Below are 20,911 nucleotides of genomic sequence, written 5' to 3' on the forward strand. Positions count from 1 at the left end.
GTTGTCTAAATGCGTCATTGACCATTCTACATTAGTGAGATGCTGTAAAACTTAATTAATAAAATAAAAATAGAAATTTTCTTAAAATTCTTACGAAAAAATCACATACGGCACATCTAATAAAAATTATTTTTCATCAACTATAGCACTATAAATACACTTTATATAAATAACACTTTTTTATGTCCTCTGTACACATAACCCATATAAAAACAGTATTTCACGTCATATTTTTTATATTAATTACGAACAACTGATGTAAATAAAGTTAAGAAAAAATATTACCTCTTAATTTTACTTCAGTATTTTAATTGTTATGTAAAATGATATTGATAAAATTACGTTTAATTTAACCCAGGAATCAAGTGAAATATAAATAAATATATATCATGTACAATTTTGAAAACTATTTTACAGAACTGTTAGTTTTGAGTGATCCAAAGCTGCAAACCTAAAAATACATGCACTAAATCCTGTTCATGACAAGTAAGAAACAGAATTATTACATGAAAGTTCATCTTCTTGTTGTGGCAAAGAGGCTAAGATTTCTGCTCTGATGTTTCCAAAAGACAGAACCAACTGAATTTATCTCTTGTCCTTCATTCCAAATGGAGTGCATGGAATTTTACATTTATCTCAGGTTGTTCTACCTTATGTTGGTAATCATTGGTCGAAAATATTCATTAAGATATGCTTCCTGAATTGGCACAGAAAGAATCTCTTCTGTTAATGCCATGAAAGGTACCTTTGCCAACGATGTTCAGCTCTCATCCTTGCTTGGCCCAGCAGAAGATGTAAGACTGTGTTGGGAACACACGACAAATGTAATTATGATCAGAATAAATACATTAAATGTAAATATATATGAAAAATAAAGTTGGAATTATATGAATTTATTTCAAGGGTTCGAGGTTTCATTTATCTATAGATATATGCTTAAATTATATCAAATTCATATATTGGAAATGATTTTTTTTCCTGCAAACTACAATTTCAGTCATCACTACAAGAAAATCATGAAATAGAAACCAATTTTTAGAGACCAAAATAATTAGTTGCAATAGTAACTAAATTAGAAATCATTTTAAAAACTAAAAAAAAATGATTTATAAATTAGTTTCTATTATTGTTAAATAGTTTATAGATTGGTATCTAATTAGCTACCAAGATTTTAACTACCAATTATTTAGTTTCTAAATTTGGTCTCTAAAACCTTGGTTGCTAATTAGATATCAATTTAGAAACTATTTAACAATAATATAAACTAATTTAGAAACCAAAATTTTGTTTAGTTTCTAAAATATCTCTAATTTAGTTACTATTGCAACTAATTATTTTGGTCTCTAAAAATTGGTTTCTATTTCATGATTTTCTTGTAGTGCATATTTAAATATTTAAAGTTTATTTTTTACACTACAAGAAAATTAGTAAATAAAAACTAATTTTAGTGACAAAAGATAATTAGTTACTATATTAACTAAATTAAATACGGTTTTAGACATTAAAAAGTTATTGGTATCTAAAGTGGTTTTTTATTATCAATAAATAATTTTTAAATTGGTATGTAATTAATTACAAGGTTTTAGCTAACAACCAGTTTATAAATTTTATTAATAATAATAATTATTTACTTTAAATCCTAATAATTTATTTAAATTTTAAAAATTATCTAATTTAATTAATATATTTTTATTTAATGATTTTTTATAATGTAAGATGATGTGGTTGTTTATAAATTTTATTAATAATAATAATAATTTACTTTAAATACTAATAATTTATTTAATTTCTAAAAAGTATCTAATTTAATTAATATATTTTTATTTAATGATTTTTTATAATATAAGATGACGTGGTTGTTTATAAATTTTATTATTAATAATAATTATTTCCTTTAAATACTAATAATTTATTTAATTTCTAAAAAGTATCTAATTTAATTAATATATTTTTATTTAATGATTTTTTTTATAATGTAAGATGATATTAAAAATTTATTAGGACTAGTGCATCATCTACTATTAAACATCCTTTATGCTCAAACATTTGTCTTATAAAATAATTTTGTAAAATTAAATTAAATTTGAAATCTACTTTTTAAGATGAATAAAAATAAGTAAAAAATGTAAAATAATACAATACATTTCATTTTTTGAAGTTGTTTTTTCTGTTATCAAGTATTTTATTATGTTTTCATCTTTGCTCACTTACACCACAAAAAAAGACTAATTAATATTTGGTCTAATTTTATCCATGTTTGAGTTTACAAAGAGAAGTCCCCTAATTTTGGTTTAGTTCTAGTTGAGAACAAATAGAAATAAGAGACAGTTCCAAGTTTACATGTAATAAATATTTTGTTTCTTCCTTTTCTTTCTCTCTTAAATCATAGTTAAATAGAGAAATCTTTAAAAATTTGACAGCTAAAAATTGGATAAAGTAAAATAAGTTTAAAGGATATTTAAACGATTAATTATAGTAATTATAGTACCCAAAATCAAAAGGAATTAAATGAATGGGTTTGAATTCTAAATTACTCAAATATTGCACGTTTAATATTCTTTTTCATATTTGAAAAACCTAAATTTGAGGCTTCAAATACCAATACAACTAAGTACTTAAAAGCATCCATTGTTACACTATTTCATGCAATAAATGCTTGCATTACTTGTCTGCCATACATATTTTCCAAATTTTCACTTCTCTTTCAACTATTTCCCTTCTCATTAATGGAGAACCACTATTACATAATTCAACAACCAATAAAAACTATGTTAAAAAATCAACAAACCGACATAATTTAATTCTAACTCAACCTTATAAAATCGATTCATAAAATGAGATTTATACTCATTTATATTTTATAAAAGGTAATAATCTCTACTTGATCATATATCATGTCGAGACTACCAACTCCTGTATGTATATATTTATGGGTGGTCCGATAGTGACGTGACTCGATAACGAGTGATCTATTAGTCTAAACATTAATTCTTATACTTTCACAAAACTGATTGATAAGATGACATTTACCCTCACTTATGTACTACGAGAAATAATGAGAAATCTTGATATGTAGTCGACATATTAATTTGAAAAGAATTATTAACAACATTTAACAGAAAAAAAATATTTAGGTATAGATATATTATATTATCTCCAATGGTGGATGATTAAAAAAAAAAAAATGACATCATTGAAGAAATTTTATATGATGAATCCAGCTTTCTTAACTTAAACAATTTTTTTTTCCAATAAATAGTTCCTTCCAAGTAAAAAAACCCAATTCTCAAATAAAGTCAACATTTTTTTAATTTAAATTTATTTAAAACATAATTAAATAAAAAATAGTATAAAAAATATAAATTTTTGGAAATTTCTTAAAATTCTTTACTATTGTAACAAAATTGATAATTATTACACAAATTACTATCATAAAAAAGGAATTAAAAATAATTATTGTAAGAAATCTCTATTAGAGATTCTCTAACATTAAATAATATTTTAACTTAATTTTATTTTTATTATTTATTTATTTCCATTATTAATTAAAAATTCAACTGAGTATTTTAATTTAAGAAATAATAATATTACCATTTTCCATCCATTCAATAGTAAATTTATTATTAATAAATAGATATTCACGGTTTTAATTTATACGTAATAAAATTTATAATTAATACATAATGATAATTTATAAAATTAAAGACATTTATTTCATCCTATAAAATCATCATATTGTTACATTTTTTAAATTAAAAAATAAACTTTAAAATTTCATGTTTGTATTTTAAAATTACGAAACTTGATTCAACAAAATAAGTCATAAGAAAAAGTTGTTATAACCTATTCTTTTTATTATTAATTTACTTTTTACAACTGTATTAATTTTGACCTTTTAAAGTCTATATATTTTAGTATTATATAACAAAACTAAATTTTAAAAGGAAAACATCAAATAAGTTTTATACTTTTATAGAATAACAGTTGTAATATTTTTTTTTTCCTTTTCTAAAATAGTTTCATTAATAAACATTTGAAAAATTTAAGAGGTAAAACTAAAAATATGTATTGTATTCAAAAGATGAAAGTCATTTAATTAATATTTATTTTTATATGTAATTCAAATAATAAATAAAATATTTTAAATGCCTTTTAATAAGTGCCTTTAAGATATTCTATAATAAGAGTACTTATTAAATACATATTAATTTTTTTTTCATTTTAATATATACAGCATACATTTCTAAAGTTTAATTTGTTAAAGAAAGGTAGTAGCAAGAATATTTTTGTTTCTTTTTTTTAGCACGCTTTTTATTTAATAATTAAAATGTATTAAAAGCTATACAATAGAAAGGGGTTCGATAAATAATTAAATTTTAGAAAATATTTAATGTCATTAAATATATAATTAATTAAATCATAGAATCATTTAAGCATTTATTATATATAATTTTTTTAGTATTTCAAAATTTTCATTAATTTTATCATGTGATAAATGTTATCCTTTAAACTGATTCATCTGATGTGAAAAATGTTATCCTTTAAATTGATTCATCTGGTTATGAATATTTTGTTTGATTTGGAAGTGTTTCCTTCTTTTTTTAATTTGATGATATTTCAACTTTCTTCTTCTTATTACACAGAAAACTAATAATTAATAAAGAATACAATTTATTTTGAATTGTAAATAAATTTAATTTTAACCATAAAATCATTATTTAATATTATTAATATTATAATCATTGAGTTTGACTTTCGATATTTGATTGATTTTGATTAAAAAAATATTATGAGTAAATTTTTTACAATGATGACATAAAAGATTTATACCAAGAGATCGATATTCAAAATATGAACAAGATTTATATAAATTTTTAAAATTGATCTAAATTGTAATTTGTTTATTGTACACTAAAAACTCATATTTTATGTTGTTTTAATTTTGATTATAATATTTTATTTGAATGTTGTAGTCTTAGATTATATGACATAAGAAAAAAAAAGTGTGAACTCTGTTAATTTTATTCTAACATGCAAATTATTTTGTGTATGCTAAACTATGTGTTTAATTGAGTTCTACACTATTCAACTTTTTGTAAATTATTTATTTAAAATTAATAATGTGATATTATTTGTTGAATTAATGTTTTGAGTGATTTTACTTCAGTGGTAAAAAAACTAGAGGCCAACCAAATATTTTAGTTGTAAAAAAAATAATTAGAAACGGATTAAAATGTTAAATATTGTCTTAAAATTCCCATCTTTAATCCACTCTCTTCAACTACAAAACTCAAATTTAAGGAAACAAGGGTAATAGTTTTTCTCAAAGATTGAATATAAATTTGAATAACTACACTTACATTTTAAAACAAACCAAACATTAATTTAATCAATCAATATTATAATTAATCCCATCAATTAGATATTTTAAATAGTTTTAGTATATATTAATTTATTCCCTTAAATTCTACTACAATAATATAACGTATATAATATCATTCTTAAAAGCGAAAGAATTTTGAGCCAAGAGATTAAATACATAATCTTCTACAATTTATAACACATTTAATGTCAACTTTGAATAATGCAGAAAATACAAGGAATTTGAAATAATTGAGGATCCAAATATTACTACTATAAAGAATATGGACTAATTAATACTTATAATCGGAACAAGTTTTAAATGCCCCCTAAAATAATTTTAAAATCTAAACTAGCAGCATTTATATATTTTATTTATAGGAATAAATAAAGTCATTGTACACATTAATATAAATGAATTTGATTACATTTATTTATTATTTAATGAATATCAAAATCTTCTTGATCCATATTTTTTTTTATTTTCCCTCCAAGGATAATTAAGAATATTATGTATTTTTGAATTTTCTTCAACCTATCTATATATAAATGACGTTAGCATGCTCTATAAAAAAAACACAAACCACCATTAGAACACTCTCTGTCTTTGTTCTCTGCAGATCAAGAAGAAGAGGAAACATAAACATCAATGGATTCTGAAACAAACTCTTCATTGGGTTCAAAGAGTGAGAAATCAAGAACTATGATTACTTATGACTTCTTTGGTGGGTCATCATCATCTTCTCTACAACCCCAGGAATTGGATCTCGACTTCCATGTGCCCTCTGGCTGGAAGAGACACCTAGACCTTAAGGTATGTAGAACCCTTCATTTGTTTTTTTACATTAAAAGATATAAATTTTATTCATGTTCCCATTTTAAGTCTTAAGATATTTTGAGCCTGATGGATCAGGTATTGAACATGTTGGTTTTTGTCACTTTGTGTATAAAGGTTGGGATACTCCTGAAGTGTCTGTATAAGGGTTGGAATATCCCTAAAGTGTCTGTATAAGGGTTAGGACACTCCTGAAGTGTTTCATTTCATTTTATTTATTCTTTACTTTGAAAAACAAAATAGATAGATAGGGTTAACTATCTTGATTGGTGTGTTGATCCGTTCACTTTGTTTTTTATGATAAAAAATATTTGATAATTTGTTAGTTTGAGTAGTTTAGTTGGATGATAGTGTTCTTTTATGTGTCTTTGTTGGTTTTGAGTTGATAGGTTATAACAAGTTTACAAGTTTTTCTTTTGAGTAGATATAAAATTTATTTATGTTCCCCTTTTTTAAGTCTTATATATTACAACCTTAGAAAATATTTTGGAGCCTATAGGTGTTTGTTGGACTTATCAGACTACCCACTATCAGGCCGGACCACCCATAATATGTTATCCCACACACGAGCCGTCACTCTCGTGAGAGTGGTGTGTTGGAGATCCCACATCAACTAGATATTAAAACATTTCATGATATATAAGTGAGTGCAAACCTCATCTCATGAGTTGATTTTATGGAGTTAAGTTAGTCTTAAAATCCACTTCGTAATAGTAAATATATTTTTTTTAAAGTGTTAAATATATAATAAATTAATTTTTTTTATCTGTATACTAATTTATATATGTAAAAAAAAATTGGGAGGCTAAGACCCTTCAAATACTAAGTTCCGCCATTGTTGAGGTTAGTTTCTTAAATTTTTTAAATTTATTTCTTTTTGAATTTTTGAAGTTTTTTACACAGTGCTTTATGAAAAAGCAGTTTGAATATCAAGGTTAAAAGGAGAAGAATTTGAAAAAAAAAATTACTTTGTTTTGGAGGGAGTTTAATGTGTTTTCAGAAGTTTGAATGTCAATATAATTGAAATAGTGTCAATATTTAATATGCACATATATTTTTGATAAAATTTGAATTTGAATTTATCTTGTGTATGCGCATTACATATTATGTCTGCAATCTGTTTATGGGGAAAAAAACAGAATGTTAACAATGATTTCTTAATAAAAACTCACTCTATTAATATGATACAAGGTGTGTGGTATAGAATATCATAATTATCTTTTGAAATATTTTTCTATAATTTTTTAAAGTTTTAATTATGTTTTTAGTTTCTCAATTTTGAAACCAATTCAAAATTTATAAGGGGAGTTATTTTTTTTAATAATTTGAGAAAAAAAAAATTTTACCTCCAATTTTTTTCTAAAATTTTAGAGGTAAACAAACTTTTTTTTTTCTAAAAATAATTAGAGTGCCATTTTGTTTTGCTCTCTTTGAGTTCTTAGTGGAAAAGAAAATTGGAATTCGTTTTCTGTGTCATGGTTATCTTCATTCATTCGTATTTTGCTTCATGATGATTATAATTTTTTTCATCCTTATGTGAAATTTTTATTTAGGTGATTTTTTTTCCGAATTTAAATAAGAGCGAAGATTAAAAAGTTAAGTTTCATGTATAAATGTTAGATCATTCGTAAAATAATTTATATTTATTTATTTTTTATTATCGATAAAAAATATTTTTTTTTTTCATACTATCTAAACTATTTTTGGTGATGGAAAAATTGTTATTTGTTAATGATGATCATAGTGAAATTGCAGTCAGGGAAAGTGTACATTGAAAGATGCAATTCTTCAGTGCCTGAACACAAATCCCAAATGAACCAAGTGGATCCAAAGCTTCAAGACTTGAATTCTCCTCCTCCTTCAACCAAAGTTTCTTTCAACCCTTTCAATGGAACAAGCTTGGATTTGAAATTGGCCTCACATTCATTGCCATCAAGCAACTATCAAAGTGTGTGCACCATTGACAAGGTGAAATCAGCTCTTGAAAGAGTAGAGAAAAAGGAAACAAAGAAGAGGGCTTCACCCTTAAATTCATCATACTTCTATTCCCCATCTGTTTCCTATTCCTCTTCATCTTCTTCGGTTAGAGACACTCAAGAGGAAGAACATGAACATGAAGAGAAGTTGTCTTCACCACTTGCTGCTGGGTGCCCTGGTTGCTTATCATATGTGATCATAATGAAGCACAATCCCAAATGCCCTATGTGTAACCATGTTATTCCTTTTCCATTGAAGAAGAAACTTAAGATTGATCTCAATACACCTTAAGATTGGTGCCAATTAGTGATATATGTAGTATGTACTATGTCCTTCAATTTTGAATCAGTTACTCACCCTGTTTATTGTGATTATAATGTTTACATTAATGTGTTTTAGATACTTATATTCAAATTTCAATTCTTTTCTATATATACAAATATTTAATATAACGAGCAAAAAGTCAAAAGTGATTATAATAATAGCATGTACATAATAATATTTTTTTTTATTTTGTTATCAACAATAAAGAATATATACAAAAGAATCACTTTAGGGATGATTCAATCCTTATACAAAAAGATAAGAAAGACCTAACCACAAATCACCTTCCAAACAATTACTAAAAAAAACTAATCCTGACAAAATCTAACTCCAACACCATTCTAAAGAGAAAAAAGATACACCAAAGGATCGAGACACCAATCAGAGAAGGAAAAAATAGTTGAGGGAAAATTTGACGTGAACCAAGCCCAAACCTTCAATTGAGCCAGAGAAAAGATTTCAGAAACATCCAACACTCCTTCTTTAAAAATTATCTTATTCCTATGACACCAGATCTCACTAGTCATTCCATATTACCTTTTTTTTTGCTTTAGTGACCCCTGGCAATACACATTCACAAATGTAACCTGCACTCCACCCCCAACCTTCCAAACCCCTTCAATAACAAAAAATTGTTCCCGTTAAAGGACCTCAACAGATGAAAACAACTCTTTCTCCACATCGTGATAATCCCACTAATATTACTACTCGCTCCATTTTCAACCCAATCGATATTGTTACAACCCCACAAAAGAAAACAATCCCCCTCTCCGAACTCAGAACACTTTGTCTCTTCCAAACAAATCATGTCTACTTGTTCCACATGAAATAACTCTTTTAAATATCTTCTTTTGACGTTACCTCCTAACCCCCTAATATTCAAGCACATAATAAATACATCACATCACAACAACAAAAAAATGCACGATAAAATTCATTATAAATATAAACGATAACATTCATTATAAATAAGATTAAATATATTTTTCGTCCATGTATTGTAACCGTGAAATTGATTCTTATCCTTAATCCAAACTTTAGGCATTTTGGATAATTATGATAAGGGTATTGATACTATAACCGTGAAATTGATTTTTTTTCTTAATCCAAACTTTAGACCTAATTGATATTATAACATCCTAGTTTACACTAGAAATCCATTTATCACTGTGGTGACTGAATTCTATTTATTTAGAATTAAAATTATGTCAGTTGAAATCAACGTATTATTTTTTAAAAATTTATTATAATACTGACAGTTCAAAACATCACATTATAATGACGTTTACATGCATTGTGTTTTGTGCTAAAATTCTTTCAATGAAATAAATTGTGACAATTTTGATTGATATTAATTACATACAAAAACCGCCACTTTATAAAAAACGTTAAATGACGGGTGTTGCGGCATGTAGTATAAGACCGTCATATTAAACTTTGTAACGATCAGTTCTATGACAGTTTGAAGAATCGTCACACATATATAATGTGACGTTTATAAACGTCAAACAAAAATAACTACCACCATATATACTACTTTTTGCAATGACATAGTTTTGAGCAAGGTTTAAAAAAGATACTTCTTGCATCAAGCATTAATTAATATAATAAATTGATACATATTTTCTTTTTCTTATATGGGTTGAAATACTGTAAATAATTTATTTATATAAAAAAAATTGTCAATGAATTTTTTTTCGATGGTTGTAATACATGACATTATTAACTTGTAATTGACAAAGTATTATTATGATGTAATCACCACTTGTAATATATAGCAAGATTCATGTATATAAGAGAAAGAAAAGATGTTATGCAGAAGATCAAGATATAGAAGGTGTTGTGTTTGCTTTTTGGATGACTTCACTCTGCTTCTAATATGAAAAATTCTAACATTATTTGGGCTTTGGTTCCACAATAATATCTACAACTTCTAATTGGAGCAAGTGACCCTGAGATTTGGCCATAACACAATGGATATCTTAACATAATGAACAATACTAAAATGAAACTTCATTTAGTTATAAATTTATATATGTGATCACAGAGAAGGAGGAATTTATTCAAAATCAATGGGATTTTGGTTTATTAGATACATGAAATTGCTATTACTAAACTAAGACATACCTAAAATATCCAAATTTATTTATATTTACTAAAGAAATCTATAACAATTAGAATCTTCGTAACTAAGAAGCTAATCTAAGTTATATATATGAATTAACACATAATTTCAGAATTATGCAGATATTGAGCCAGTGACCATGAAGTAGTTGTTAACTATAATAACTGAACACTCAATTGAAGGTACAAAACTTCATACACCAAACATTCATACAAACCCTGCTAAAATCAGCTCACCCTTACTGTATTATTATAAATAAAAAATGGAGATTATACACCCAATGTGATATTGAATAACTTTTGGTCATATTTCTATGGGCTGCATGACTAAATGTATAGAAGATTTTAGAATTTTAAAGTAATTTCATATGAAGTTGTCCAAATAATGTTATTGTTGGAGATTTCACATTGATTAGAGATTAAGATATTTCATAGTATATAAGTGAATGCAAACCTTACCTTATAAGTCGGTTTTGGAATGTTGAGTTAGGCTTAAAGTCCATTTCTTAATATGATATCAGAGTCATTTTGAGCCTATCATAGTGATTATTTGTTGGGTTTATCATGCCACCCAGACGTTATTGGACCACCCATAATATATAGTTCTCACACGAGTTAGTAGCCTGAGTGTGAGAGAGTCTGTCAGTTTTACGAGATTGAGTTAGACTTAAAGTTTATTTTTTAGAAGTTTAATATCTTTATTTGTTTTCTCCATGACTTTTTGTTGTTTCTCCTATTTATTTATAAAAAAAGAAAAAAAATGTGTTGATGGTTTAGTGAATTGAGATTAAACCAAGGGTGGAATTTAATTTGGTTTGATGTATTGTTAAATTTTAGGTCATAGTTTTTCTAGCAGCAGATGCTCTTCTTAAAGTACAGGTCCGTCTTAAAAAAATAATTAAACCATTTATATAAAAATTATAAAATCCAGTAAAAACTTCTTGAAAACAATTTGATATCTCGAAAGTAGAACACTCAAGAAAGAGATGAGAAAGAGACTTCTCTTGTTGCCCACACAAATTATTTTATAGAAATTTTCTTATAAATTTTTTCAATATTTTTTAATTTATACATAAAATAATTTTAACTTATAAATAAATTTATCTAAAGTCGTCTACGTGAATGAACTTGAACTAAATAGCCTAGCTTATTCCTACTTTAATTTTTCATTCCAAATTTTGTTTGGAATTTTCTTTCATTCCTAAATGCTAACAATATGCATTTTAATTCAAGGGATACAGTAATAAAGACGAAACTGATAAATAAGTGGGTTGAATTGCAAAATGAATATGTATGCTTTATCTGTAAATTTCTTATTCTTTTTATCAACAAAGAATAAATAAAATAAAATAAGACATTTCAATCTTTATACATAAAAACTCAAAACAAGTTTTCTAACACTCAACCAGCTAAGGATCCAATAGACATTACAACACATTAACCATAATAATATACCAGATCAAGATACATAAGCTCAACAAATACAATTACATCAACCCACCAAAGAGAACACACCCTTAAGACATAAAGTCTAACAACTAAACAAGATCTTTGCCAGCAGGTTGAAAAACTCCAAATATCCAAGTGTCAACATCAACAAACCGGTCCTACGAGAAGAATACATAAACCAAGAAAACTTGCACAAAGCACACAACAACTTCCCAATCTGGACAGATTAATAACCATAAACACCACACATCAAACTCTCAAAACTCAAACACCATAAAGATTCCAACACCAAATTGAATATAATAAGTCAAATACACTTTCCTTTATCACAATCTAAGAGCAAAAATCATCAACCCGACCCTGCCAGATAGAAAAAAAAACCAGCAACCTGCACAAAACATACCACAACTTCCAAAACTGGACAAAAACATTAAACATGAACACTAAATATTAATCTTTCAAATACCTCATACAACATTGAGGTTCCAAACACCAGTCTGATTACGAGAAATCAGTCAATATTTCCTTTACCGTGACCCAAGACCAAGTCTTTCTTTGTACCATAGTAAAAACCTCAACTAGATCTTCGTGCCCATTTTAAAAAACAACCATATTCCTATGATTCCAAATTTCACTTACAATACCTACCACCCAAATGCCCCCCAACACCTAATAATAGCATGTTAAACCTATAGGTTTAAACATCTTAAAATGCATTTGTGCATCACAATGTAGAACCAAAGAGGACCCCAACCACTCGAAACACATTCCCCAAATTCTCCAAGAGACCCTACACTAAAAAAATATATGCCTTACCATCTCTTCTTCCACACGACATAGCACGTCTCAAAAGATTATCCTTAATGGCAATCACATTATATAACACTCTCCAAGCTGTAAATTGTGACGAAGGTAAATTCTTTAATGTCCAGAACTCCACGAATGGGTCCCCAAATACTGCAGACTCCTCCCCCAAGAGAATATTATAGGCTACCTTCATGGAGAAGTCTATAGATTCTACATCCCTCCAAAGCCATTTATGAATCATATTTTCACCCTTTCTTGTTAATCTCTTGTTATCCAACACCTGCAATAAAAGATCAACCAGACTAACTAGGTTTTATCTATATATTTCATAACATACAAACTAGGATGATTCAAATTGACTTTATATTGAAAAAATTAATGAGATATCTTAAATAAACTTTTCTTTTCGATTCCAAATATCATATAACTTTAAACACTTTGACTAACTATATATTGATTATTAAACCACGTTTTCCACTTTCATTTTTTAGAGTGTCACTTTATTGAATACATAGAAAAGACTGATGTTCTACTCGTTGAAATGTCATTAAACATTTTATATAGGTTGGAAAGTAAAAGATTTTATTCGCTCAAATGTCTATTAACCAGGGATAAATGCTTTCTTTAAATAAATCAAAATACACACACATATATATCAATAATAATGTTTTAAATTAACAACGTTTCTTTTGGTTTTGAGTACCGTTTATTGAGTAGAAAACTAAAATTTTGAGATATTGTGTGGCTACTTAATCTTGTTATCCATATGAATTCTAACATCAAAATCAGAGTTACATGCTTTTAGAGATTTTGGAACATTTTACTTACATCAATACACACATGTATATATTGGTGTTTGATTCACTAATAAATTATTTTGAAAAAAAGAAAACAATAATTATCGACATGAATTCTAGTGTAACAATGGTGTCTAGATTTCGATGGACAAATAACAAGAAGTGATTGAAACAAGCAAGAGAATTATTTAACATATTATTTTTAATTTCAACAAAAGAAGTCTAAATAGAATATTTTTTCACCCAGATTTACCTTATTCCCTCACCCCAATTGTTTTCCCTAGGTTGTTTGGATGAACATACAATGATAAAATATTAGGGTTTGTAGAAACATCACACACTAATTTTCCTCTCTTGTTGCAGAAGGAAATTCTACTCCCTCCTGTGAAAAGAGTATCATAGTTTCTGCAGCCTCGATCTCACTCTTCACCTTTGAATTGATATCAGCAAGAGAAGTGTGTAGTTTTTGAAGTTCAGAGAGTCGAGTTCCTTTGCCATGACCGATAGCTTCATCAAGCATTGCACTTTTACTTTCTTCCTCAGCCAACTGTCTCATGAGATCAAGATTCTGCAGATTAAAGTAGTGATTCTTATAAACATCAAAAGAGGGTCCTCTTTGGAGTTGGTTTGGTCTAAGATCTTGCTGAAGAAATTCTGCAGCAACAAGATGAACTCCAGGGTGGGAAAACGAGTAAGGTTTGTTCCCCGGAGAGAACACCACAATGGCAATCTTTGCACCACACATGATGGACAACTCGTTCGCTTTCTTGAACAAACCTGTTCGACGCTTTGAAAACGTGATTTGTCTCGTGTTGGGGTCCTTCACTCTCGCAATCTGAATTTTCCGACGACCCATGATTCCTTGACCTGAACACAAATTGAAAGAGAACACAAGAAAAAGCTCTGCAAATAGGGTTTATTGCAGAGGTTGAGTTTATCACCTACCTCCACACCCCCTCTTTATACACACACACCAATAGATACATTGTTTCTAATACTACTTATGAATCCTTCAATCCTTTTCAACTTAGTTTTACTAATATAGAAAGAGTTTAATGTTCTTCTAATTTTACAAAAGGTTTAATTATATTCTACTTTTAATTCATTTGAAAGTAATTATACTAAAAATTGTGAATTTATTGCAAAACATTGAATCTAGATTATATCTTTTTTTTTTTGGATTCTTCAAAGAGTTTTGATGTTTGCCATTGGTGCAAAACTCTTGTTACTTCTAAATACATTTTGGTTCTAAAATAACCCACCTTGTGTAAATTGTCTTTAATTTCTAGGGAATCATGCATGCCTAAAAACATGGTGGTGTGTAAGATCTAAGGTGAACCATAATGCTAGATCATGTAAAATTGGGTTATTAGAAACGAATTTATAGTTTCCAGATCTAATTAAAATTGTTTATTTGAATCTTTTTGGTAATATTTTTTAATTTATAGGTCGTACTATCATCACTTTAAATTATATATTTTATCAAAAAAATTGTTTTTTTAATATTTTAAAATTAGTATGAATGATATCATTTTAGTAATTTTTTAGAGAATATTAATTTAATCAAATTAAATGAATTTAAATAAAAACTATTACTTCCCTAATTATTTTTGGAAAAAAAATTAAATGGTATTAATGTTTTAGCCATTTGTAGAACAGTGCCAAATCAATTGAAAATTTGAATTTAAAAAAATCTTAATAGCATTTTGATCTCATGTTAAAATGAAATATATCACTTTTGGTAAATATTTTAAAAAGAATCCGTTTCGTAACTATTTTTATTACAATGGTTTGGTTTGATATGAATTGACAAGTTCATACATGAGCTTTCTAATCTGACTTTTTAAAAAACATAACACTTTTTGTAAACATTTTAAAAATAATACCAATTTCATCAAATGCAAATAGTTTTAATGGAAAATTATTCTTAAAAAAACTTAGTTAATTGAAACTAATGAATTATTTATTAAATAGATTATTTCTTTCTTTTACAAAAGATTAAGATATTTTCAAATACTTTGTAATGCCACCTTCAACTTTTATTTCATTTCAACTCGCATAAATTTGTACTTTCCCTTGTAAGTTTACAATCTATTTATATTTTAATGTAGATTTTAATTTTCCATAGATATATGTTTATGTAATTGTAGTTGATAGGCAATGCATTAATAATGTAAACAACACTTACCTACATTGTATTTTTTTTTTCTCAAGTGTATCTAGTTGGCCTCTATTGTGAAAGATGGAAAATGCAAGTCTTTGCATGGACCTAAAGGATGAAATTACATAACGTATTTGTTTTCTCACTACTTCAGTAATTATAGTGAGTATAATATGTTAAAATTCTTTTAAAGATGGAAGAGAGTGAAAGAAGTATTCTTCTTATATAGAAGAAATAATAAATTTAGGTTTGACAAATTTTATGATGATATGAATGCAGAGAAAACTCTTTTGCTAACAGAGTTTGCTTGATAAAATCAGATTTGTCACCTATCATTTTATTATATTTTTTCATGTACCTTGTAAATACGAAAATAACTAGAATACCGAGGAATTTTATGTGGGACTATGGAAAGGAGGAGAGGAAAATTGCATGAATTCACTACACTATTTTTTACTTTAGGCAATGTTGTCAAATTAAAATGATATTCAACTTAGACTTCTAACACAATGATAAGTTGTTTAACACTAAGAAAATGATAATATAATTGTGGTCATAAGATCCTAAGTCGTTTCTCAACTAATCTAATAATAGATCCAGTTAAATCAGTATTCAAAACTTATTTGTAGTAAAAAAAGGTTAGAAATAACAATGAAAATAAAAAGGGGGTTTGAGATTGTTATGCAGAAAATTAAGATAGATGATTATAAAATAATAAAAAAGTAGGTTGACTCTCAAATTTATTCCACAATGAATTCATCATCGATTTTCTTAAGATTTTCACTATTTCAATTCTCACATAGTTTCAAACTTAATCAAATAAACGTCAATCAAATTCAACATAATCTTATCATTAAAACAAATGTCTACTTATGTATGTATTTAGTATCTCAGTGGTTCCAAGTGTCTCTACTCATGAAATATTTATCTTTTAACTCTTGAATTAAGCAAATAAGAGATTGATTAAGACTAAGTAAATTAATCAAGAACTCCTATTAAGAAAACAAAATTAAATTCTCAACACCTGTTTTGATAGAAACCAAATTTCAAAAAGACGAATCATAAAGTACAATATTGTAGAGATGTAAGAGTAAACCTTAATCGAACAAAAACCTCAAAATTTATTGTGAATTCACAAGAGAACCAACCCTAAGGAGTTTAGCCTTCCATACAGAGACAAAACGAAAGGATTACAACAAAGAAAATAAAAACTAAGAAAATCCTAATGCTCTGCTCTTTGAACACCATTGTCAACCTCTGAAGCTTGATGATTTCTCCTTACAACTTGTATATTTTTATAAGTTTTTTTTGCTTCAAGGATATCAAAAAAATATTATGGTTTAGAAAAATATTATGGTTTAGATTTTGTGTATATCATTCCTTAACTAGTGTGAGGGTGTGATCAGTTTATAAAAAAGATAAAATTTAGAGGAAATAAATTAGAGAGAAAGGTAGGAAGAAATTTTGAGAAAGAAAAGGAATTGTAGAAAGAAATAAGAGAAAGGGTGTTGGAGGAAAAAAATGGGTTTTACATATTGAATCTCTTCTATAATTTTATTCAATTTCATAGTTGATTAATGAAAACAAATTCTATCTGTCTCTATAGAAAAGTTTTTATAAAAAATTACAAATTTTAATTTAAATTATTATCAATATATCTTATAAAATACTTATAAATTTAAGTTATACATATATAAAATATATTTATAAATTTATTATTTTAAAATTTGAATATATGCATTAGTATGTGTTCCCATAACTATATATCTATTAACATATAATTCCAAAAAATAAATTTTTTTATACCAATTAATAATGTGGATTATTTTTTAAACAACCTTTTCTTTTATAATTCTTATCTTCATAAACATAACAGACTTTATTAATTTAATGATATGGAAGAACTTCCAATGAGTATGTAATGGAACACTCCAATACACTTATCACTAAAAAAAAATCACTTTTAGCGACCACCAAATTCGGTTGCTAAAAGCCTTATAATCGGTCGACCGAAATCGTCACCGAATAAAGATGGAAGCGAAAACCCTAGTCGCAAAACGTTTAGTGACCGAATTATAAATTGGTCGCAAATTTGCGACCGCAATTTCGGTGGCTAAATCGGTTGCAAAAAATTTGGTCACCAAAATTCAACAACCAAATTAGCAACCAAATTCTTATAAAAAAAATGGTGGCTAAATCAGTCGCAGAAAGTTTGGTCACCAGAATTCAAGAACCAATTAGCGACCAAATTATTATAAAAAATCGGTGACTAAATCGGTGGCTGAAATAAAAAGTGATAGCGACTACCATTTTCGGTCGCTAATGGATTAAAATAATTGATTAAAAAAAAGTTGTGGTTACTAATTCGGTGACTAAATGAAAACCCCTATAGCAACAAAATTAATTTCGATGACTAAATATTTTTTTTTAATTATAACGACGAATTTATTCACATTAGTTAAAGAAAATTAATTAGATTAATAGAAACAATAAATTTATCAGTTTCCATTATTAATTTAAAGTTATTTATGTATATATACATGATTAAAATATTTGTGAGAGACATTAATATTCATAAATTTTTATATTCTAAAATTATAAGAGAAATCTTTTATAATTTATTTCAAATATTCAACTAAAGATATTTAAAAAAAAATAATCAATACTCCATTTAATTACAAAATAATCTTATATAGAAATGCAAACATTTTTCCAATGTCTTAGAAATATAAATAGGATAGAGGTAGTATAATTTGTTTTAGTGATTATCTATAGTATCGCAATCATCATCAGAAGAATCCTTTGGATTAATTATCAAACACGCAATCACTAAATAACATCGAAACCTTGAGATCGTAACGAGTATTGAATAATCCGGTCAATTCCCGAAAGATCTAAACTCTACAACACATAACACATTAATCAAACAAAATAAAAAATAGAATCCTCTAGAAACAAGAAATGCTTTGAAGTCGAGTTGGGAATCTAAAGCTCAGAATTGTAATCGGAAGTGAAGAGATGGAACTGGATCGGCAGGAAAGTAAATTACCTCAATGTCCTTGACGAGAAAATCGCGTTCCTCGGGGGAGAGCTCATACTAGAGGGCGAAAGCTTCTTCCTGACCGAAGTCTTTGAGTCTCTCGAGGAGAGCTTGCGGCGGCGGAGAAACAACGATATTACCTTCGAATCTCTCTGAGTATGCTTCCTTCATTTCTCAATCTCTCCCACATTCTATATCTCTCTCTCTCATGGATTTCGATTCAGATCTCGAATTGTGAATAGAATGAGTGAGTGAGGTGGAGTGCTGGTGTTATGTATAGTTGGTTTGTTATGGAGACAGGGGAATAGTGGCGAGGAAGAGAAGAATCACACCACACCTCCTGGAAATGATCGTCGTTGCATGCGGCGTAGGAACGGATTGAGACGCAGTTGTAGCCGCCGCGAGCACGGCGCCCGACTTCGCATTGGACCGCATGCCTTGTAATAGAGAAGAGAACGTGCGTGAGACGCGTGTGTGGTCAGAGAATACGGGTAGTTTGAACCGAGAAATTGAATCGAGTGCGGGTTGGAGCGGTTTTGGTTGAAGAGTGGGGTTGAGGATAGGAATTGGTGAGTGAAAAGAGGGAGTCAAACGGAGAGGAAGGTGGAGAGGTTAAGGAAGATGAACTGTCACAGTCATTGAAAATATCATCGATGGTGCGGTGGGGAGCGTCGTCGTCGGTGTTGAAGGAGGAATCGGAAGTGGCGGAGTTGAGGAGTGAACAAATGTCAAGCTCCATGATGTGTGCCCAACGATACGCACAAGTCTTATGCTCCTTTATTATTTTAACTCAATATACAATTAGAGAAGAAAAATAAACTTTACATAGTTTTAAGTCTCGATGTTTTTTTAAATAGTATATATTTGAAAAATAATAACTACATATTTACCATTAATTTTATTAATTTTGAAGAATCTGTCTACATTTTTTTATATATATTTTATTAATGTATTGTATTTTTAATAAAATAATAACATATTAAAAGTAATAACGCAATCTTATAACCATAATAATAATAATATTATTATTATTATAAATATTTAGCGACCGAAAGAAAATTGGTGGTTAAAAAATAAACCTATTTGGTGACAAAAACAAACAATTACATTTAGCGACCGAAAGAAAATCGGTGGCTAAAAAATAAATATATTTGGTGGCTAATTCGGTGACAAAAATAAACAATTACATTTAACGACCGAAATAAAATTAGTGGCTATAAAATAAACATATTTGGTGACTGATTCGGTGACTGAAATAAGCAATTACATTTAGCGACTGAAAGAAAATCGGTGGCTAAAAAATAAACATTTTCGGTCGCTAATTTGGTCGCAAATATATTTTTTTCAATTTATTCAAAACAGCCACCACTTTAGCAACCAATGGTTTTGTCACTTTCATGATCAGTCGCTAATTTGGTCGCTAAACTAACCAGCATCATTAACAATTCATTCGGTCGCTATTTCGGTCGCAGATTTGAGACTAAGGGTGTTTATTGGCTATTTCGGTCACAAATTGCGACCATTTATTTTCGGTCGCTGAATTCAGTGACTAAATTGTTATTTTCTTGTAGTGTATTATGTAATTATAATATTATAAAAGTTAATGAAAAAAAATTCTTTTTGTATATAAACATTTTTCCAAAACTTTAATAAAATTTTTAATAACTACACAAAATTTTTTAATAATATAAAAATTTAAATTGAATATTTACACAACTAGTGAGCAAATAAGTTTAGAACTTAAACTAATTAAATTATTTTTAGAATAATTGTTAATTTTTCACATAATATGTACACAATGGATTAAATTCCTTTTTTCTTACACACTAAGTCTTTGGATTATAGACATTTCATTGACATCCTAGTTCTATGAATTTTGTTAATGATGCGAAAATTCAAGATGAGTTACTGACTACATAAACATTTTCCGTAAGAAGTTGAATAAATATTAAAAGAGTTTTTCTTTGAATAGTTCTAAGAGAGAAATGAAAAAATCAGTAAAACAATTAAAATTAATTTATAATTACTTTATAAAA

At 27.2% G+C, this 20,911-nt stretch overlaps 1 protein-coding gene across 1 annotated transcript; it reads left to right on the forward strand.

Moving 5' to 3' along the window:
- Window positions 1-6,010: 6,010 nt before the first annotated feature.
- Window positions 6,011-8,464, forward strand: LOC137809163 (protein CURLY FLAG LEAF 1-like). The gene is made up of 2 exons (XM_068610300.1): window positions 6,011-6,175; window positions 7,952-8,464. The coding sequence occupies exons 1-2, from the start codon at window positions 6,011-6,013 to the stop codon at window positions 8,462-8,464; spliced, it is 678 nt and encodes a 225-aa protein (XP_068466401.1).
- The last annotated feature ends 12,447 nt before the right edge of the window (window positions 8,465-20,911 follow it).

Source organism: Phaseolus vulgaris, chromosome 11 (assembly GCF_000499845.2).
Source record: "Phaseolus vulgaris cultivar G19833 chromosome 11, P. vulgaris v2.0, whole genome shotgun sequence".
Lineage (NCBI taxonomy): Eukaryota > Viridiplantae > Streptophyta > Magnoliopsida > Fabales > Fabaceae > Phaseolus > Phaseolus vulgaris.